Source organism: Eptesicus fuscus, chromosome 1, assembly GCF_027574615.1.
Source record: "Eptesicus fuscus isolate TK198812 chromosome 1, DD_ASM_mEF_20220401, whole genome shotgun sequence".
NCBI classification, from domain to species: Eukaryota; Metazoa; Chordata; class Mammalia; order Chiroptera; family Vespertilionidae; genus Eptesicus; species Eptesicus fuscus.
Genome location: NC_072473.1, coordinates 35826759 through 35850700, shown reverse-complemented (window position 1 = coordinate 35850700; position 23942 = coordinate 35826759). Strand labels below are relative to the sequence as shown.

Sequence of the window (23942 nt, the reverse complement as noted above, 5' to 3'; positions counted from 1 at the left end):
ACCTGGACGTTCTTTGTCTTTCACATCGAAATCATCACTTTTAAAGCATTTAAACCAGTGTTCACGAGTATCTTGAGATGGAGCATGTTCACCATAAGCTTCTCGAAGCTTTCAGCAGCACTTTTCTTCAAAATAAAGTAATGAATTAAAACTTCCCGCAAATGCTCTTTTTTGGCACAAAATTCGACATTTTTAAGCGTAAAAATACCTATGATGTTAACACCTTCAACAAATTTGACATGAAGTTTTGAAGCTTGCTGTCAATACAACAAAACAGCATACATATCAAATCACATATATATCAACATATGGGTAAACTCCATCTATTGAAAAAAATCCGCATTATTAACCACTACACCTAGTATTTATCCACATAGCCTCATGTTTTTACTTTATATTATCTGTATTCTTTTTTTTTTTTTTTAAATATATATATTTTATTGATTTTTCAGAGAGGAAGAGAGAGGGATAGAGAGTAGAAACATCGATGAGAGAGAAACATTAGTTGCCTCCTGCACACCCCCTACTTGGGATGTGCCCTACAACCAAGGTACATGTCCCCGACTGGAATCGAGCCTGGGACCCTTGAGTCCGCAGGCCGACGCTCTTCCACTGAGCCAAACCAGTTTCGGCTTATCTGTATTCTTATCTTCTAATCTACACTACAAACATATGGAAGACAAAGATCTTAATTTTCATTTTTCAATATTTAACACAAAGCTAAGAAAATTGAAGATAATCATTAAATTGTTATGAAATGAACTAACTGAAATAAAGTGAAAAAACTAATGCAAAACTTAGTGTATTTAAAAAATACTTTAGTTATTAGACTAACAGAACATTTTGATTTACTTACAAAAAACAAATCTTTCAATTTTCTTATGAATGTTACCTTATTGACTCACCTACCAACCCCATGATTTAGTTCATTTACCACCACTCTTCTGCTCCATGCCATGAGATCTCGTTCAGTGGCCATCTGGCTACGAAGAGCATTATTATGCATTTGTCGGACACCTTCAATTTGACCATTACGTCGGAGCCCAATATTTGGAGAAGATATGTCCATACTTGGACTTCTCAGAGCTAAAACAAAAACAAAGAAAGATACCCCTTTCTGAGCAAAGGCACCAAACTTTTCCAGATCAGAGTTCTAAATAAAATGGGAAATTCAAAGTAATAGTATTGGACAACATTAATATCCCTTCGTTCTACATTTTCTATACATCCCCTTGATGGCTTTTATTAGTATTATGAACAAAGCTAGCACTAAATAAATGTTTAAAGTTTTCATAGCCCTTTCAATTTTTTTCAAAACACTTTTATATCTCTCATCTACTAACTGCTCAGTAAATACAAAAAAAAAGTATATTTATAGCATTACTCAGTAGATTCACAAATGTCTATTAGTACTAGCTCAGAAAGCAGCTTTTTAAATTTAAATTCTATCTTTATTTAGACCATCAAGAGGACTCTGAATAAAGCTTCAAGAAGGCTTTCAAAATTAGTAAGAGAAAAAGTATAAATTGGAAAATAATTTAATATTCAAAATTTCATTTTCAAAATTGATAAGCAATAAAAAAGGAAAAAGTACTAAAAATTATATTTTTCTTTTTAATCCTTTAGAAAGGTCCCTATTAATTTATTTTTGTTGTATTTGCAAATAAACCAAAAAATGGAAACTGAAAGTCAACTTAAAATAAGCACCAGAGAACACTCAAAACAAAGGAACATTGCAAATAAAACTAGACAGGATCCCTTTGACTAATGGCATTTAAAATCTGTTCAAAGAAACCTAATACACTTTCCCTCTTATTATCAGTTTCAGTTACCCAGAGTTAACTGAGGCCTGAAAATACTAAATAGAAAATTCCAGAAATAAATAACTCATAAGTTTTGAATTGCACTCCATTCTGCATAGTGTGGTGAATTCTTGAACTGTCCCACTCTGTCCCCATGGGAGAGGAATCATCACTTTGTCCAAAGTATCCATACTGTATATGCTCCCTACCAGTCACTTAGTTTTCAGTTTTGAGGGAGCTTAGTTATCAGAGAGAGATCAGTTATCAGAGAGAGAGAGAGAGATCGAGAGAGATCACAATCATGTTACTTTTATTATGCTATATTGTTATAATTATTCTATTATTAGCTATTGTTATTAATATCTTACTGTGCCTAATTTATGAATTAAAATTTATCATAGGTAGTACATGCAGGGTTTGGTACTATCTGCAGTTTCAGGCATCCACTGGGGATCTTAAAACCTATCCTATGCAGATAAGGAGGGGGAGGGAAATGAGGTCACATACCCAGGTAGCAGGTTTGATACCTGGTTGGGGTGTATACAGGAGGCAACCAATCAGTTTGTCACTCACCTCTCTCTCTCTCTCTCTCTCTCTCTCTCTCTCTCTCTCTCTCTCTAAAAAGATCAATAATAAAAGCACATTTTAAAAAATTAAAAGTAAGTACCTGGTACAAAAAAATAAAAAAACACGCAACCCCCCCTCCCCCAAATGTTGTTTTTATTTATAAACCTAAAATGTTTCTCACATGCAATTACTGTATATAAGTAAAATAATTAAAACACATTTATCATACCTTTTACACACACACACACACACACACACACACACACACACACTTACCACCATTAGCAGAATATGATCTATTAACTGGAAAATGTGGAACATCTCCTTCGTTAATTAGTCTCAGATCTTGTTCTCTCTGTAGCTCCCTGATTATTCCATCAAGAATGCTCTCATCTTGGTCATTGGTTTGTTGCCCAATTACCTGTTCTACCACCTCACCATCACCTTAAAGACCAAAGATAAAAGGCTAATAAGTTACTTATGTTTTAGTATACCCTAAAGAGAGTAAAAAAAAAACCTTAATATATAAATCTCTAGATTTAAAAAAAGGATGAAAAAAAAAAAAGGATGAAAATGAAAACAAAGCATATATTAAACAAAATACTTTTAAAAGAACTTAAAAAATTTTTTGGCATGTCAGCTTGACTTAACCAATGTCCCAAAATTAGACATTATGAGGGCTTTCTTATCTTAAAAAATAATTATTAAATTTATTAATTTAAAGATGAATTCTTTCTTGTTTGCCCCAAAAGTTGGAAGTAGAGGTTTGAGTAAGGATTTAACAAGTTAAAACACAGATAACGAAAATGTTTTGCATCTTACTTTCATGAGAATATCCTTTCTGAAAGAAACCAAATGATGATTGCCATGCCAGTTTCAAGTGTTCTTTTTTGACAATATCTCAATATATTGATGATTAGAAAAAATATTCTTATGATACACTGAAATTCAATGATTACTTCTGAATAAAAACTTTATTTCTATGATCTTTTTCTTTCTCAACTACATCTTACACCAGTTTTTCATCTTATCTTCTAGTCAGATTAAATGGTATCTAATAGAGTAGCCAAGTGATCAGGTCTTACAGGAAATCATGTGTGATGAATTACAAATTTTTTATTCAGATGTTTTAATTTTATCTCCTACTTAATATTCATGCTTTTCCAACCCTTGTTTAAAAATTGCATATAATCAAAGTAATCATCAATACATGGTAACACCTTTTCATTGCTTTATAAATTTTTACAAGAAAGATCATAAAAAATGTGCAACAATTTCACTCTATAAAGATCAAGTCTAAATTTCCTAGTAAAAAGTCATTTGCAAGTTAATAACTCACTAGGTCATACCTACATATAACAAAGATATGAAAGCATTCAGGTGTGGGGGTGGTGTGGAAGAGGCAGTATACACAAGGGAAATATGCTAACCAGAAGAGCGGCTTTGATAGAGAAAAGTTTATTTTGATGTCTTATTCTACTATCCTCCCATTATGCATCACCACTGTTTCAATATCCTCCAAGATTGTTTATTATTTAAGCACTTACAATCCCCTCTTCCCAACACAATACTTTTTTTCTTTTCAAACATGAGGATATGTAAATAGCCACTTCCCAGCTTTTGGTTTTGAAATTTACTCTTCCTAGGTCCATTAACTATGGACTCTCAAATTAAAATACCAATACTATGAGCAGTGGAATTTCACCTATAATAAAAGCTTGACACATTAAAGTTAGCACAGGCTGGCTATCATTACTAGAAGTTAATGATATAAACAACATGATCACATGTATGTTCAGGACATTAAGAAAGCAGGTCATTCTCTGCTTGAGTATATTCTTGTTTGCCCTAATCTATTTATCTGAGTCCAGGTGAAATAAGCAATGTAAAACTACTCTGGAGCAAGGTAAAAAGTACTATACAACTGAAACTTAATAAAGCTAAAATCCTATATAATAAAGAGCTAATATGCAAATGGTTGTCACGCCATCACACAGTAACTGCTCAGACACTCAACACTGGGGAGAGAGGAATGGCGACCAGCCAGGCACAAATGAGCTTGTGAGAGAGGAATGGGGACCAGCCAGGCACAAATGAGCTCATGAGAGAGGCATAGGGACAGCCACGCTGTGGCCCAGGAGAGGGACAAGCCGCACGCCACATGGTTCTGGGCGCCAGTGGCTGGGACAAGCCTCCCGCCCTGCAGTCCCGGATGCAAGCAGCTGGGGCTGCAGCCCAGGAGAGGGACAAGCTGCCCGCCCCACGGTCCTGGACGCCAGTGGCTGTGCCTGCGCCTGCGGCCCAGGCACCAGCGACTGGGGCTGAGGCCCAGGAGAGGGACAAGCTACCCACCCCAAGGTCCCAGGCGCCAGTGCCTATGGCTCAGGAGAGGGACAAGCCACTCTCCCTGTAGTCACAGATGCCAGCAGCTGCGCCTGAGGACCGGGAGAGGGACAAGCCGCCCGCCCCGTGGACCCAGGCACCAGCACCTGTGACCTAGGAGAGGGATAAGCCGCCCGCCCTGCAGTCCCAGGCGCCAAAGGCCACAGCTGGGGCTGCAGCCCAGTAGAGGGACAAGCCTCCCGCCCTATGGTCCTGGGTGCCAGCAGCTGCACCTGCGCCTGCGGCCCAGGAGAGGGACAAGCCGCATGCCCCATGGTCCCCACAGTCCTGGGCACCAGCAGCCTGGGAGAGGGACAAGCCACCCGCCCCGCGGCTCTGGGAGCCAATGGCTGTGCCTGCATCTGCGACCCGGGAAAGGGACAGAGGGACAAGCCACCTGCCCCGCGGTCCCGGACACCTGCTCTGCGGTCATGGGTACCAGCGCCTGCGGCTATGCCCTGGGAAATGGAAAAGCCACCCACCCCACAGTACCAGGCGCCAGCGCCTGCGGCTGTACCCCGGGCAAAGCTGCCCGCCCACGGTCCCCTGCAGCTACAGCTGGCCCAGGTAAAGCCGGCCCAGGTCCTGGGTGCCTGCAGCCAGCCAAAGGGAGGGAAGCCCGAGTCCTGGATGCCTGCAACCGACCAGAGGAGGGAATCCTGGGTCCCAGGTGCAGGGCGAGACAGAGGCGGTTGGTGGTGATCAGGCCAGCAGGGGAGCAGTTAGGGGCAATCAGGCCAGTAGGGGAGCAGTTAGAGGCGATCAGGCACGCAGGCAGAGGTGGTTAGGGGTGATCAGGCAGGCAGGCAGAGGGGTTAGGAGCCAGTAGTCCCGGATTGCGAGAGGCAGTCGGACGTCCCCTGAGGGGTCCTGGATTGGAGAGGGTACAGGCTGGGCTGAGGGACACCCCCTGTGCATAAATTTCATGCACCAGGCCTCTAGTCCTATCTAATAAAGAGGGAATATGCTAACTGACCCTCACAAAGATGGCGGCGCCCACAGCCACAAGATGGTGGCACCTAGTCCCCTCAGTCCCGCTGGGGTGGCAGGTGCACGGCAAGGCCTCAAGAGTCCCCCAGTCCCCTCAGCCCCTCAAGCCGCCCAGGGCGAGCCTGAGGTGCAGGCAAGTCTTGGATGGTGGCTGCCCAGCCACCCAGGGCCGCCCAAGGTTCAGGTAACCAGGGCCAGCTGACGCTTGCGCTGTCAGCAGTGGCAGCAACAGAGGTGTGATGGGGACGTCGCCTTTCCCTGATCGCCAGATTGCCTCCTGCCCCTGAGGGCTCCCGGACTGTGAGAGGCGTTAGGCCAGGCTGAGGGACTCCCCCTCCAGTGCATGAATTTTCATGCATCAGGCTTCTAGTATATTATAATCTGCCACAGAGTTTCACGGGAGGCATATATCATAGAACAGCAGCAAGTATAACATTTTGCAAAATGTTTTAAATTTAATTTTAGAGATAACATACCATTAGCCACATATCCCAGCTGTGGTATAAGTTGTTCGTCTTTACAATTTTCCCGTCCTGGTACCAGCCTTTGGAATTTTGTAGGATGAGGATTTCCATCAACATCCACCAAGAATGGGGGAGGCATGAGGTGAGGAGCTTGCTGGGTTTGTTCATCTAATACATAGTTGTTGGCATCACGGATAAGAGGTCGATAATCCGTGTGAAAGAACATCTGGTCTGGAATCTTTATAACAGATTCTTAGTATTTATGTGTACAGGAAATTTACAGATATAGCACTTATTTTCACTCCTAGAGCACATGCATTTTTCAAATCAGACAAATTTGCATTCTCTTACTTGTATATTCCTTTATTGCCATATGTTTCCTATAGGTAGAAGTGATTCACCTAGATTGTAATCCCATATTTTCTCCACAAAATCCTGCAATCTGTATTACTTTCTGGGCCTATATCATATTTCTCTTATTAGGATAAGAAGTAAAGCAAAAACACAGTATACAAAATTAGGTATTTTTATTTAAGTTGTAAAAAACATATAAACCTTTATGACTATTTTTCTTACTTATTTTTATTCAAATAAGGATGGAGTGCAATATAAACAGTGAGGCAGGTAGATATCAATTTCCTGAAGACACTAAAATGTGATACAAGTATTGAGCTGAACTCAGTGATTCTGAATTATCTTCCAACTCCAAGATTCTAAAATCTATTTCAAATTCACAGCTAATAAAATATAAGGAACTGATAAAGTCAGTTTCCAAAGTATTTTAACAAAATCAATAATAAAGTAGCCAAGCAAGAAAATAAATGTTTGATCACCAGCTGTTTATCCCCAATTTATGCTAAGTACAGGATGCAATCTTATACAGTTGTCCTCACCTATTATACCTGAAAGGTAGTACAGAGAATATGTTCTAAGTAAAAGGATTTTCTAATGAATTTTTATATCTACATCACCCTGTATATATCTTAATCACTATTAACTCTTATGTTTTACTTAGTTATTTTATATCTATTGACAAACATGATGCTTATTAACTGAAGACTTCAAAGAAAATTTATAAATGATACAATCCAAAGCTGAAGTCTTCAAAAAAATCAAATATACTAACCTTTTCGTAGTATTTACTGCATCCAAAACCAAAAAGCAGCAAATGCCCATGAGAATCTGTACAGGCAAAATGGTTTCCATCTGGTGAAAATTTACAATCAAACACTGCACCATGGCCTTGGCCTTCAATCTGAAATTTAGAGGAGTAATTTTAAATCATCTTAAGAGGTAATTTTCAAATAATAAGTAGGAAATAGCTTCTGCTTGCTAATATATTGAATTCTATGATGCATCAACATTCCAATGTACTCTCTGGCTTCTGTAGCCAGAATCCTAATGGAAATCGTAACCTCTAAAAGAAATTAGGGAGAATAAAAATACAATGCATGGTATCAAATATGATTAGCAATGCCATATTTTAAACAGTACTAAATGAGTGACTGAGGGGACTAAAAACATCTAAACACAACCAAATTGACAAAGGTGATATCTCAGCAAAGTTAAAATATTACCTTTACATCTTAAATTGTAATGCAAGTAAGTCTTAAAATAACCATCCTAAAATTAAAGCACACAAATCAATCTACACTATTAAAAGAGAAACATGCAAATTAACCATCACTCTGCTACACCCACAAGCCACACCCACCAGCCAATCAGGAGTGAGTATGCAAATTAACCCAACCAAGATGGCAGCCGGCCATGGAGCTGCAGCAAGCAGGAGGCTTGGGCTGCCCCGGCAATGGAGGAAGCCAAGCTTCCTGCGTGCCCTGGCCTCTGCTTAAGACTACAAAGTTTCAATTATAGAAGATAAATAAATCCCAACAAAAATGGCGGCAGCCACAGAGCTGGAGCTGAGCAGGAGGCTTGGGTTGCCCCCCGTGAGGGAGGAAGCCAAGTTTCCCGCCCGCCCTGGACTCCGCTCAAGGCTAAAAAGTTTCAATTATAGAAGATAAATAAATCCTAGATACTTGCTTCCAGCCAGCCCTGGCCTCCGCTCAACGAGGCGCTGAAAAAAAAAAAAGAAAGAAAAAGAAAAAAAGGAGGGGCTGGGACCTCAGGTCACTGGGGGGTGATCAGGCCAAGATGGGACGGCAGGGGCCATTGGGGGTAAGCAGACCAGCAGGGGGGCCAGTTGGGGGTGAGCAGGCCATCAGTGGGGGTCAGTTGGAGGTGATCAGGACAGCAGGGGTGGGCAGTTGGGGGTGAGCAGGCCGGCAGGCAGAGTGATTAGGGGCAATCAGGCAGGCAGGCAGGTGAGCGGCTGGAGCCAGCAGTCCCGAATTGTGAGAGGGATGTCTGACTGCTGGTTTAGGCCCAATCCCTGTAAACCTGCAGTAGGACATCCTTCGAGGGGTCCCAGATTGGAGAGGGTGTAGGCCGGCCTGAGGAACACCCTCTCCCCCATGCATGAATTTCATGCACCAGGCCACTAGTTTTATTAATAAAATACAGATGCTATTATCAATGCCCTGGATTTGTTTAAAGCCTATAAAAGGGAGCTCAAAGGGTAATAATTCAGAAATATTTAGGCACAATGTTTCTTCAGAGAAGGACACTGAATATGTAGGATATGAGTAGTCCCATAACCACAGGAAGGTGTTCATTCTACTGGGAGAAGAGACAGCTCACCAGATTTTTACATGATTTGTGTAAAATACATATATTAAGAGAATTCATAACTCCAATGCTACATTTGCCAAACAACTCCTTGAATACTAACTAAGCCATATGGGGTTCACCAGAAGCATATAAAATATAGTCAACTGTTGTGATTAATAAATTAGGATTATAGCTTAAGCATTAAACTTTTTGTGAGTTTGGTTAGTGTCAGCTCCAAAAAATCATTATATCTGAGTTTCGAGAGTTTAGGGCTGGGGACCAGAATTTGGTAAATGCTAACACCATGAAAACAGAGTCACCCTGAAAGGTATCATTCTCTACTGGCCTTATACTTAGGTCTTGAATGATTCTCTGTGGATTTAAACACAGGTCACATGAGGTTCTTTGGCACTAAATATACTTTAATTACCAAGTTGTCATAAAAGAGAAACCTGTTGTAATATGAAATAAGCACAATTTTTTCTTACCATGTTAAAATAATTCCGAATTTTGGTCCCCCGGTCAAGGTCCCAAATGAAAATGTTCCCATCATGGCCCGCTGAAAGTATGATCCTTTGATCAAATGGATGTGCTTCTAAAACAAATACTTCATCATCATGTCCCTGTGATAAAATCAATATTAAATATGAACAGGAACCCTAAGCATCTGGTTTATTTGGTCAAAAGATCTCCAGAGTATGCTATCAATCTGATTCAGATTAATTCATCCCCATCAATTTAGCAGCATTTACTACATGGACACTACAGTGAATACTTAGGTAAGATTTCCTTGTATGTTTTAGTGCTGATTTCATAAAGTATTCAATAGACAGAAGACATGAAAAAGTATTTAATACATAGTTCAAAACAGTTACAGCTCATTAACCAGGGCCCTGAAGTGGAATTAGTATTTCTAGGACTCTGCAATTTAAAAGGCCTTAGAAAATGTAACAAACAGAATCATTCATTAATACTTAGTTATGCCACAGTGATAAAATACAAATCTTCATTGTTCATCATTGACTCCTACAGTATACCCAAAGTCATTCTTACCTCCAATCCAATCTATTCTGTCGCCAGACTTCCATGGTATTTTTCAAAAGCAATAATTCACATTATTACCTTTGCTTTTAAACTCTTTAATGATTCCCAAATAGTCTTTGGGGAGATCTCACAAGACCTTGAATGGTCTGGCCCCTGTCCATTTCTTCATTTCTATCTAGTGACACTGTATTTCTGCTTTCTGTGCTCCAGCCAAAAATTGGCTTTCTTTCAACTCCCCTCTACCTCAGGACGTTTGTACATGCTGCAGAAGGGAGTAAAGCTTCAAAGAAGTAAGCAAGCCGGGGGGGGGGGGGGAAGGAGAAGGGAGGAGCGAAGTCAGGGCCGGGGGCGAAGGGAAACGCAGGCGGGCTGGAGGAGAAGGCGGGGCGGGCGACAAGGGAGGAATGGAGGCGGGGTAGAGTGCAGCAGGAAATCCTATTGCAGGATTTTTCCTGCAACGGGAACGCTAGTGATTAAAATAAAGCAAGAGGAGGCCAATCCAGATTGTTTGATCAGGGAAGGCCTTGTCAAGGAGGTGACATTTAGGCTAAGACCTGGGTAATTTCTATCTACCTTTCAAATCTTAACTCAAACTTCACTTCCTCAGGAAACTTGCTCTGAACCTCCCAGATCAGGTTCTGTCAACTTATTAGAAACTTGCATTTTATTGTGCACTTCCCTTTCTTAGCATTTATTTGATTAATTTTTTCTCATAATAGGCTATAAACTCATTTATTACTAACACCTAACTCAGTGGTTGGCACATAGGAGATGCTCAGTAAGTATTTGCTGAATGGAAAAACTTTATACTCCACTAAGACCCTGATTAAAAATTGTTAACACTGAAAATATAAGCTCTTTACAAAAACTAAGTAAATTTGACTGTTATAAGGACTGAAAGTAATCTGTTCTAAAATTTCTTCAGTAAAATTCACAGAAAACAGATAACCTGAGTCAGCCCATGGTAAGAGTACAACTAAACAGAACTCTAAATTAAGGTACTTATTAAGAGAATTTTACATGGATGTATAAAATCAATGGCTATAACATGGCCTTTGAAATTTAGAGATATAGACTTGTGCTGTCTAATAATGTAGTTTTAGCCACATGGGGCCATTAAGCATTTGCAATGTGGCTAGTCTGAATTGAGATATTCTCTAAATGTAAAACACACAGTTAATTTAAAGATTTAGTGTGAAAAAAAGAATGCAAAATATTTCATTAAGCCCAGCCGGAGTGGTTCAATGGTTAGTGCCGACCTATGAACCAGGAGGTCACAGTTTGATTCCCGGTTCAGGGCACGTGCCAGGGTTGCAGACTTGATCCCCAGTGTGAGGTGTGCAGGAGGCAACTAATCAATGATTCTTTCTCATCATTGATGTTTCTATCTCTCTCTCCCTCTCCCTTCCTCTCTGAAACCAATAAAAAATATATTTAAAAATATATATTTCATTAATAATTTTATATTACTTATATGTTGAAATGCTACTAGTTTGGATATACTAGGTTAAATAAAATCCTATATAAGGCTAATATGCAAATCGACCTAACAGCGGAATGACCAGTCGCTATGATGCGCACTGACCACCAAGGGACAGATGCTCAACACAGGAACTGCCCCGTGGTGGTCAGTGCGCTCCCACAGGGGGAGCACTGCTCAGCCAGAAGGCCTGAGCCAGGCTCACTGCCGGTAAGCACAGCGGCAGTGGTGGGAGTCTCTCCTGCCTCTGTGGCAACGCTAAGCTGTCAGTCGGACATCCCCCGAGGACTCCTGGACTGTGAGAGAGCGCAGGTCAGGCTGAGAGATTCCCCCCCCCCCCCGCAACTATACGAATTTTGTGCAATGGGCCTCTAGTATATTATTAAAATTAATTTCACCTGTTGCAGTTTACCTTTTTATTGTGTGCTGCTAGAAAAATTAATATTATATATGTGGCTCATTACATTTCTATTAGAGTGTGCCAACATAGACAAACATTTCCTAATAAAGAATCAAGCAAGCAGCCTGGCTGATGTGGCTCAGTGGTTGAGCATCAACCCATGAACCAGGAGGTCACAGTTCAATTCCTGGTCAGGACATGTGCCTGGGTTGCCGGCTTGATTCCTGGCATGCAGGAGGCAACTGATCAATGGTTCTCTCTTATCAATGATTTTTCTATCCCTCTCTCCCTCTCCCTTCCTCTCTCTGAAATTAACAAAAAAACATACTTAAAAAATAATCAAGCAAACAGTAAAAGATTTTCCACACATATTAATAGAAACTTATATTAGGGAACAGAGAAAGCCAGAATGAAATAAGCATTGGCTTATAGATACAAGGAAGAAATTCCACTAAACAGTGTTAAGGTTTTATTTATGAAAGAGAACTTGGGAGGTATATGAAAGATAAATTGGAAATCCACCCAAAATTAAACAAATCTTTAGAAAGCTAATAGGCATTAGATAAGATTATCTCAAAAGGGATTCAATAAGGATTGAACCATGGTATGCTGTAAAGTCAACATTCATGAGAATTGGTTTCTAGTCTCTATCACTTACTACTTTACTTACCAGCGATTTTAAACCTTTTTCATCTCATGAAAAACTAATTACTAAAATTTTGCGGCACACCAAAAAAGACATTCTATTTTTTGCTGATCTGACAAAAAATAGATATAATTTTGATTCATTCACACTGTATGGCTATTGTTGTGTTGTCATTTTTAATTTGACAGTCTAAGGGAAAAGAGGTCAGTGACCCGGACTGAATAATCAGGTTTTGAAAATTCTTGCGGCACACCAGCGTGCTGCAGCACACAGGTTGAAAATTGCTGGTATAAACCATAGGGCAAACACTTGGCCCTTCCCCTTAAAATACTTATGAATCAATAATTGAATTTAACTTGATGTCAACTTGAACTATCATAAACTGTCAAGCATCAAGCACACCCATGTAATTTCAGTTATTAATCCTATCAACTTTCAAAATACAAGTATTACAGCCTTTTACTATGACAAATACATTTTTTTTAAAGAAAAAGGAGCCCTAGCCAATTGGCTCAGTTGGCCTGTGGGTTTGATTCCAGTCAAGAGCACATACCTTGGTTGCAGGTTCAATCCCATCCCAGGTCAGGGCCCCGTGCAGGAGGCAACGAATTGAAGTGTCTCTCTAAAATTGATGTTTCTCTCTCTATGTGTCTCCCTCTCCCTCCCACTCTCTCTAAAATTCAATGGGAAAAAATATCTTTGGATGAGGATTAACAAAGAAAAAAGAGGAAAAGACACCTTTTTCTCCAACTTCCTCTTACCTCCATTTCTTACATAAACTAATCCATGAAGGTAGAATATATAAGATATCCTTGTCAAAATAAAGTTAGTTCTACCCCTAAAATAGTAACAACAAAAAGTCCCAACGCATGCCAGAAACAAAATAACTTATATATCCTTGGCTGCATACAATAACATAACAGATAAATAAATACCAGACATGGAAAGGATCTTGAAAATTTTCATAACTGCTTTGAACAGCGATGCCATATGTCATCACTATATTGCAGATATGTAAACATAGGTACCTCACGTAATTACTTCTCTAAGGGATAGTAAGTCATAGAAAGTAAACTGTAACATAAATTTCCTGTCTTCTAGAATGCCCTTTTTGACCATTTTAATTATTCTAAAAATAGAATACTTACGGATAGTGTATGAAGAAGTTGCCCTGTGACTGAATTCCATACTTTCAATAGGAAATTGTTCACTGCAGTAATAATTGTGGTGTCATAGCGATCCCAGGCTACCATAGTCACCTTAAGTTTAGTGACCTTGTCTTCCCCAGAAGACAAGTTATTCCTAAACAAAATAATTTGCAGTATTCATACATTGTAAATTTTTAACAAAAGTGCAACTAACATAGTAAATATATCAAAAAATATCTCCAGGAGTATGCAAATTTTTGGATCTAAATTATAAAACATACATTTAAGTATTGATGAAATAAAATAAAAATACCTACATAGGCCAATATCAATAGCTTATTTTAGGGAGGTAAAAAAAGACACAAGTGGCAAAAATTTTGCATGTAGTTACACAAGAACAACAAAAAGTGAAATTAAAAAGAAATCTACAAACACCTTAAAAAATAAAATAATAGATACTAGAAAATATAAAGAAAACATATATGGACACTTTATTCCCTTAAATATTAAATCTTGTGAAACTAATAGATCATATACAAGAGCAGTAAGAGATTTTGTAACTTTTGGTTTAATTGAATAGGACATTATCAATAGCTGGTATGACTACAAAGTCAGTTCTATACTGTTATAAATAGAAATATAATTAATTTCAGTCATACACTACAGAGGTAAATATATATCTTTCAATCAATAGTGAATATAAGGAAAAAGATGCTGATTAAGTGTATTTATAATGTTGAGTAGGAATGCTAACAATAAGAAAAATTCTAAAGGTATCCTTAGTAAGTTAAGGAAATAAATATATGATGACATACAATAGGAATAACCTCAAATTGTACACATAATTTAACAGCTGATAGCTGTAGATTCACTTACATTTTGAAAATGAAATGTATTTTTATAAACACTGCCTTCAACACACATTTTTTTGGGGGACACCCTGAATATGACCTATAGAAAACTAAGGCAAAGAATGACTCCATGGGCATTAGTAAAGCACAGTGATCACAAGAGTCCAGAATTTTAAGCGAGTCAGCAATACTTCTATCATCCAGTATGTCAATCAAAAGCAAAAGGCAATTTATTTAGAAACAAAGTACAGGTGCAAATTTCACACCTACCAAGTAACTCTAAACTATTTACTAATCTAAAAAGATATTTTACTTTCAGTATTAAGTATAATTCAATAATGTAAGATACTATGCCTTCTGAAAACTAATGTAATATCTCACATCCAAACTTACCCAGTCATTTTAGTAGCCATATCTAGCACTATGCTCTTCCATTCTTGTTGCTGATATTGCCAAATTCTTGCTGTTCCATCTCTGCTACCACTAACAAATCTTAAACTGCAAAGAAATAGTAAAAATACCCTCATTACTTTCTTTCAAAAAGGAAATCACTTTTTTGCTAATCATAAAAGTAATACTTTCATTTACATATACTACTGGGGAGAACAAAAATGGTGTACTTTAGAAAACAAGTTGGTAGTTCCTCCAAAGGATAAACAAGTTACTGCATGAACTAGCAAGTCTACCCCCAGGTATATATCCAAAGGAAATGAAAACAGCCCACACAAATATTTATGGCATTATTCATAACAGCAAGAAGTGGCACCAACCCAAATGTCCATCAACTGATAAATGGATAAGTTGTGGTATATTCATACATTCAAATAATATTCATCAATAAAAAGGAAAGAAATAATGATAAATGCTGCAACATGGATGAATATTGAAAACATTATGCTAAGTGAAAGAAGTCAGTCACAAAAGATTCCACTTATAAAATGTCCAGAATGGGCAAATCTAGAGACAAAAAGTAAATAATGGTTGACCAGAGCTGAGAGTGGGGGTGTAAAAGGATTGTAGATTGAGAACTAAAAAGTATGAGATTTTTTTTTGAGGCGATTAAAATGTTCTAAAATTGATTGTGTTGAATGTTACACAATTCTATGACTATACTAAAAACCATTGAATTTTATGTTATGTGGATTATATCTCAATATAACTGTTATAAAAATACACTCATTCAGCAATAATTCCATCACTGTTCATACATTTCTATTATTTAAGTACTTTATAAAAGACATACATATATACTTATGTATCCCACCCAAAGGAAATAGAATTACACTATATATAATGTTTTATAATGCTTTTCCCTAACTTAAGTATACTTTATAGAAATATTTCCATGTGTACAAATACAAAACTGACAAATTTTTAAAAATATATTTTTTATTGATTTTAGAGAGGAAGGGAGAGGGAGAAAGATAGAAACATCAATAATGAGAGAGAATCATTGATCTGCTGCCTTCTGAACGTCCTTTACTGGGGATCAAACCCATAAGCTGGGCATGCCCCAATCGGGAATCAAACCATGACCTCCTGTTCATAGGTCAACACTCAACCACTGAACCACGCCAGCTAGGCAAAATTAACATCATTTATAATATGTTCAACTATATGGAAGTATCAAAATGTATTTAATCAACCCCCTAATGATGAATATTTATACTACTTCCAGCCTTCACAATCATAAATAATGTGATGAACCTCAATATACATCTTTGTACAACCACATCTTTGTATATGTTGAGATTCCTGTCAGAGGAGCAGCAGCCACATGGGAAGACTGCCCACGTCCGAGGCGTGGCAGCCCATCACAGCCCACACCGGTCCAAGGAGCACCAGCCACACACAGCTAGCACCCGTCTGACAAGCAGCAACCAGGTGAGCAGCCCGCCCCGTCCGAGGAGCAGCAGAGTCAAAGGATAGACACATTTTTTAAGCTTTTGAAACATACTGCCAAATTACTTCTGAAGTTTTTAGTAATTTATAATCTCATGAAAAATTATGGGAGAGTAGCCATTTTCTCGAAACCCTTGGCTATTTGGGGTATTTTCATTCTTCATTATCTTGTCATTCTTAAAGAAAAATATTGTTAATATTATTCTAAATTGCATTTCTTTGATCATTAGTAAAATTGTACATCTTTTCATGTATTTATTGATCATGTAACTAATTAAGAGAGTTTCTCCTAAAGACTATAAGATTAGATTCCCGGAAATTTTCTTTGAAAGTTTTGAGGAGGGGGCACTTTTTTCAGCTGGAATTGTTGAGGGGATAGTCTATAAATCTAGAACTGTCAGCAGACTTCTAGCCACCCTAACCAGAGAACTTATCACCAATGGAAATAACAGAGAGAAATAGAACTTAGAGGTGAAAGATTCCTAAGGAGGCCCAAGGACAGAAGATAAGCCTTACAGCCATATAGGACTAAACGTTTCAGAGAAGTATACAAAAAGATAGTGCTGAGGAGGACAAAATGGCGGTGGAATAGTCTGACATGTCCCGAGCCTTGTCCCGGAGCACACAAAATGAGCAGCTGAAACGAATAACATCCACCCCGAATTGGAGACTCAGCCGGTGAGACAATTTGCAGCCAGGAAGGGCAGAGGACCCGTGGAGAAAGCCAGAGCACTGCAACCACACGAGCAGCAGACAGGTGAGCAGCCTGCTCCTGTCCAAGGAGCAACAGCCCTGCAAGCAGCCCACTCAGGCTGAAGAGCAGCAGCCTCATGTGGCCCGCCCCTGTCCAAGGAGCAGCAGCTGTGTAAGCGGCCCACCACTGTCCAGGGAGCAGCAGCTGCAGAAGCAGCCCACCTACGACTGAGGAGCGAAGTCCGCCCCCATCCAAGGAGCAGCAGCTGTGTGAGCAGCCCGCCCCCATCCGAGGAGCAGCAGCTCCACAAGCAGCCTGCCCCCATCCCAGGAGCAGCAGCTGCACGAGCAAATAGATCCCATTCTAGAAGCAGCAGCTGTGTGAGCAGCCTGACCTCATTTGAGGAGCAGAAGCCACGCTAGCAGCCTGCCCTGGTCCGAGGAACAGCAGCCACATGGGAAGAACGCCCACGTCCAAGGAGCGGTGGACCATCGCAGCCCACACCGGTCCAAGGAGCACCAGCCACACGCAGCCAGCACCCGTCTGACGAGCTGCAGCCGATCATGCAGTTCACTCCCGCCCGAGGAGCAGCACCTGCGCAAGCAACCTGCCCCTATCCAAGAAGCAGCAGCCTCATGAGCAGCTCGCCCCATCTGAGGAGCAGCAGCTGCGTGCAGCCAGCCCCATCCAAGGAGCAGCAGCCATACTGCCGAGTAGTCCACCCCCGTCCAAAGAGCAGCAGCCATACGAGCAGTCCGTCCTTGTCCAAGGAACAGCAGCCAAGCGCAGTCTTCCACCATCTGAGGAGCAGCAGCCTTGTGATCAGCCCACCCCATCCGAGGAGCAGCAGCACTGCAAGCAGCTTTCCCCCACCAGCCAGAGGAACCACCACTGCTGCGAACAGCACCCACTAGAGAAGCCACTGCCAACTGAGGAGCCACTGTTGCCCGGACTGCCCAAGGAGCAACTGATGCCCAAGGAGCCACTGCCACCCAAGGAACAGCTCCTGCACAACTCCTCATCTGTATCAGTCAGTGAAATAAAAAATGGGTAGACAAAGAAACCCCCAAAGGAAAGAAAAGAAGGACTCACCAGAAAAGCAGCTAAGTGAAACAGAGGCATGAAACATGTCAGAAAAGAATTAAGAATAAGGGTCATACAATTCATAAACCGGATGGAGGATAAAATCAACAACTTATGTAAGAATCAAGAAGAAATGAAGAGCGATACAGCTGCAATAAAAAACAACATGGAAAGTTTCAACAGTAGACAAGAAGAAGCAGAGGACTGAATTAGCAAATAATAAGACAGGGAAGCAAAACACACCCAAACTAAACTGCAATTGGAGAAAAAAATTGAAAGATAGGAGGAGAGCCTAAGCAAATTATGGGACAACATGAAACGAAGCAACATATGAATCATAGGGGTGCCAGAACAACAAGAAGAGGAACAAGGGTTAGAAAACCTATTTGAAGAAATAATGTCAAAAAACTTCCCTGATGTGGGGAAGAAAAAAGTCACCCAAGCACAGAGAGTCCCAAACAAGATGAACCCGAAAAGACCCACACCAAGACACATCATAATTACGATGGATATGTACAGGACAAAGAGAGAAACTTAAAGGCAGCAAGAGAGAGACAGAAAGTTACATCCAAGGGATCTCCCATTAGATTATCAAATGAATTCTCAACAGAAACACATCAGGCCAGAAAAGAATGGAAGAAAATTTACAAAGTGATGCAAAGCAAGGGACTGGATCCAAGAATACTCTATTCAGCAATGCCTATCATTCAAAATTGAAGGGGAAATAAGGAGCTTCACAGACAAAAAAAAAGACTAAGGGAATTTATCACTACCAAGCCAGCAATACAAGAAATGCTAAAGGGACTGCTATAAAAATAAGAAATAAAAAGGTTAGAAGGAACACAGGCACGGAAAATAAAAATAGCTACAAACAAGTACCTTTCAATAATAACTTTAAACATAAATGGACTAAATGCTCCAATCAAAAGACATCGAGTGGCTGAATGGATAAAAAACAACATGACCCAGATATATACTGTCTACAAGACCCCTACCTCAGAACAAGGGACTCTCACAGACTGAAAGTGAAGGTATGGAAAAATATCTTTCAGGCAAAAGAAAATAAAAAATGCTGGGGTATCAATACTTATATCTGACAAAATAGACCTCCAAAGTGAAGGCCATAACAAGAGATAAGGAAGGCCACTTCAAAATACTAAAGGGATCAAGACAACAAGAGGATATAACCCTGATAAACCTTTATGCGTGCAATATAGGAGTACCCAAATACATTAAAAAAATCCTGGAAGATATCAAGGGAGAGATCAACAACAATACAATCATAGTAGGGGAATTTAATACACGACTTACATCACTGGATAAATCCTCTAGACAAAAAATCAGCAAAGAAACAGCAATCCTAAATAACTCACTAAAGCAGACGGACTTAATTGACATCTTAAGAACATTTCACTTCAAAGCCACGGAATACACATTCTTCTCAAGTACATATGGGATATTTTAAAAATAGACCATATATTGGCTCACAGGCCAATTTTCCCCCAAATTTAAGAAGACTGAAATCATATCAAGCATCTTCTCAGACCACAATGGCAAATATTAGAAATAAACTACTATAAAAACAATCCAAAAAATTCAAACATTTGGTATCTGAATAGCATGCTATTAAACAATAATTGGGTTAACAAAGAGATCAAAGAAGACATTAAAAAACACCCTGGAAACAAATAACAATAAAAACACAACAATCCAAAATCTATAGGATACAATGAAAAGGGTCCTGAGAGGGAAGTTTATAGCTCTACAGGCTTACCTCAAAAAAGACAAGAAAAAATGGTATTAAATCATCTAACTCTACAACTCAAAGAATTAAAAGAGAGCAACAAGCAAAGCCCAGAGTGAGCAGAAAGAAGGAGATAATAAAGATCAGAGCAGAAATGAATGACATATAGACCAAAAAGATCATACATGCCAAAATCCTCAAAAAAATTCTAGCAAATGGGATCCAGTATTACATCAGAAAGATCACACAACATGAACAAATAGGATTTATCCTGTGGATGCAAGGATGCTACAACATACGCAAATCAATAAACGTGATACATCACATAAACAAATTGAGAGATAAAAATCACATAGTCAGATCAATTGATGCAGAAAAAACATTTGACAAAAATCAAACGCCCTTTCTTGATAAAAGCTCTCAGCAAGGTGGGAATAGAAGGATCATACCTCAACATAATAAAAGCCATATATGACAAACCCACAGCCAACATCATGCTCAATAGGCAAAATCTAAACCCAATTCTCCTAAGAACAAGAACAAGACAGGGATGCCGACTCTCACCACTACTGTTCGACATAGTACTGGAAGTACTAGCCATTGATATTAGACAAGAAGAAGAAATAAAAGGCATCCAAATTGGAAAAGAAGAAGTAAAACTGTCCTTATTTGCAGATGACATGATAGAAAATCCTAATAAGATTCCATCAGAAAATTATTAGACTTAATAAATGAACTGGGCAATGTAGCAGGATACAAAACTAACACCAAGAAATCTATGGCACTTCTATACACAAACAGTGAAATTACAGAAAGAGAGACTAAAAAAGCAATCCCATTTACCATCGCACCAAAAAAATTAAGATACCTAGGAATAAACTTAACTAAGGAAGTAAAAGACCTATACGTGGAAAACTACAGGACACTGAAAAAAGAGATAGAGGAAGACATAAACAGATGGAAGAATATCACGTGTTCATGGATTGGTGGAATCAACATCATTAAAATGAACATACTACACAAAGCAATCTATAGATTCAATGCAGTCCCCATTAAAATACCAATGGCATATTTCACAAACCTAGAGCGAATTCTCCAAAAATTCATCTGGAATAGAAAAACACTCTGAATAGCTGCAGCAATCCTGAGATAGAAGAACAAAGTAGGTGGAATATCAATACCAGATACCAGGCTGTATTACAAAGCCACTATTCTCGAGAAAAGCAAGATGGCGGAATAGGTAAACACCTAAACTGCTGCCTCGCACAATTTCAAAACTACAAGTAAAAGACAAAACGGACATCATCCAGAACCACAGGAAGGCTGGCTGAGTGGAAATTCTACAACTAGAAGGAAACAGAAAAGCACACTGAGACTTAAAGGAGCTGTGAAAGGCAAAAGTACAGAGGCGCGCGCGGAGAGGGCTGGCAACTGAGTACACAGCGGGCTTTCTCAATCAGGAGGGAGACAAAAGCTCCTGACTGCTCTGAACTCCAGTTCTGGGCGAGACTCTGGGGACCCAGACTCATACGGGGAGAAACTGGACTGTCTGGCAGCGGGCGAAACTTGAGGGCGGCTTTCTCTCACAGGTGCTTCCAGCGATTACCGCGGGACACTGAGAAACAGGGGCCTCTTAGGGCAGGGCTGACGGGAAGCCATTGTTGGTTGCCCTGCTCGGTGATCCTGCCCCTCGAAGCCATAGGTGTTTTCTCCGCCATGAGATTCCGCCCCATCCAAATAAATACTAAAAAAATAATGACAGAAAACTTCCCCCACCTAAGTGCAGAGGCTTTTGCATATGAATGGCTTGGTCCTTTGAATTTTAAACTTACCTACACCTGAGTCAGTGAGACCCAGATCATCCAAAAGAAGGCCCAAGGCTCCGCAGCAACTTGCATTGCTTCACAGCTGGGCCTCATATGGGCACCTCCAAAACCCAAACAAAGAAGAGAAATCTGCAGATCTCTCTGTAGCTCCTGCTGGGTGGCCTCAGGCAGAGGCTAAATTAGCACATCCTTGGAGATCCAAGAGCCAGTGTACCCAGCGATCAGAGTGGGACCATCCAGATTACAACTCCTCAGTTCAATAAGGGACACACTCAGGGGGCAGACTGAGTGAGCACCAAAGCCCCACTGAAGCAAGTCTTGTCTCATAAGGGTGTCTCCAGCACAGAAGTTCTCCCATAGTAAACACAGCTGATCCTCACAGCATATTAGCCTGGAGGTCAATCCCCCCACAGTGATACCAACAACAATCAAGGCTTAACTACAACAAGACTGTGCACACAGCCCACATAGGGGTGCACCAGGAGTGTCCACCTCAAGTAACTGGGGAGGCTGAGCCACTGGGCCCTATAGGACACCTAGCACACAAAGCCACTCTACCAACTCAGGGAAGCAGCCAAAATGCGGAGACAAAGAAACAGGTCACAAATGAAAGAAATGGAGGAAAGCAAACAACCGGATATAGAGTTCAAAACCACGGTTATAAGGTTTTTCAAGAATTTTCTAGAAAAGACTGATAAATTTAGCGAAACCCTCGAGGATGTGAAAAAGGACAAACTGGAAATTAAGCATACACTGATTGAAATAAAAAATAATATACAGAGATCCAACAGCAGACTAGAGGATCGCAAGAATCAAGTCAAAGATTTGAAATACAAAGAAGCAAAAAACACCCAACTGGAAAAGCAAAAAGAAAAAAGAATCCAAAAATATGAAGATAGTGTAAGGAGCCTCTGGGACAACTTCAAGCATACCAACATCTGAATTATAGGGGTGTGAGAAGAAGAGAGAGAGCAAGATATTGAAAACCTATTTGAAGAAATAATGACAGAAAACTTCCCCCACCTGGTGAAAGAAATAGACTTACAAGTCCAGGAAGCATAGAGAACCCCAAACAAAAGGAATCCAAAGAGGACCACACCAAGACACATCATAATTAAAATGCCAAGAGCAAAAGACAAAGAGAGAATATTAAAAGCAGCAAGAGAAAAACAGTTAGTTATCTACAAGGGAGCACCCATACGACTGTCAGCTGATTTCTCAACAGAAACTATGCAGGCCAGACGGGAGTGGCAATAAATATTCAAAGTGATGAATAGCAAGAACCTACAACCAAGATTACTCTACCCAGGAAAGCTATCATTCAGAATTGAAGGTCAGATAAAGAGCTTCACAGATAAGAAAAAGCTAAAGGAGTTCATCACTGCCAAACCAGTCGTATATGAAATGCTGAAAGGTATACTTTAAGAAGAGGAAGAAGAAAAAGGTAAAGATAAAAATTATGAACAAATACATATCTATTAACAAGTTAATCTAAAAATCTAGTGAATAAAATATCTGATGAACAGAATAAAATGGTGAATATAATAGAATCAGGGGCATAGAAAGGGAGTGGACTGACAATTCTTGGGAGGAAAGGGGTGTAGGGGGTGCGGGAAGAGACTGGACAAAAATCATACACCTATGGATGAGGACAGTGGGGTAGGGGTAAGAGCAGAGGGTGGGGTGGGATCTGGATCGAGGGGAGCTATGGGGGGGAAAAAGAGGAACAATTGTAATAATCTGAACAATAAAGATTTATTTTTAAAAAAGCCACTGTTCTCAAAACAACCTGGTACTGGCACAAGAACGGACTTATAGATCAATAAAATAGAATAGAGAACCCAGAAATCGACCGAAACTACTATGGTCAATTAATATTTCACAAAGGAGGCAGGAACATACAATGGAATCAAGACAGTCTCTTCAATAAATGGTGCTGGGAAAATTGGACAGATACATGAAAAAAAAAAAATAAGACTACCAACTTAAACCATATAAAAAATAAATTCAAAATGGATATAGGACTTAAACAGAAGATGGGAAACCATAAAAATATTAGAGGAATACACAGGCAGCAAAATCTCAGACATATGCCAAAGCAATTTCTTCATTGATTCAGCTCCTAGGGCAATGGAAACTAAAGAGAAAATAGACAAATGGGACTACATCAAAATAAAAAGCTTTTGCACAGCAAAAGAATCCATCAACAAAACAATAAGAAAGCCACTGCATGGGAGAAAATATTTGCCAGT

At 39.7% G+C, this 23942-nt stretch overlaps 1 protein-coding gene across 1 annotated transcript in view; it reads right to left on the bottom strand.

Annotated features, from left to right (window-relative positions):
* The window catches only part of BRWD3 (bromodomain and WD repeat domain containing 3), a 170256-nt gene that overhangs the window by 63625 nt on the left and 82689 nt on the right, over window positions 1-23942 (bottom strand). The window contains exons 13-19 of the mRNA XM_008155335.3: window positions 14835-14939; window positions 13591-13744; window positions 9361-9495; window positions 7332-7460; window positions 6218-6443; window positions 2646-2813; window positions 906-1086 (exon numbers count right to left, since the gene is read on the bottom strand). Of these exons, the coding sequence (XP_008153557.2) occupies window positions 906-1086; window positions 2646-2813; window positions 6218-6443; window positions 7332-7460; window positions 9361-9495; window positions 13591-13744; window positions 14835-14939 (1098 nt within the window). The remainder of the gene's footprint in view (window positions 1-905; window positions 1087-2645; window positions 2814-6217; window positions 6444-7331; window positions 7461-9360; window positions 9496-13590; window positions 13745-14834; window positions 14940-23942) is intronic.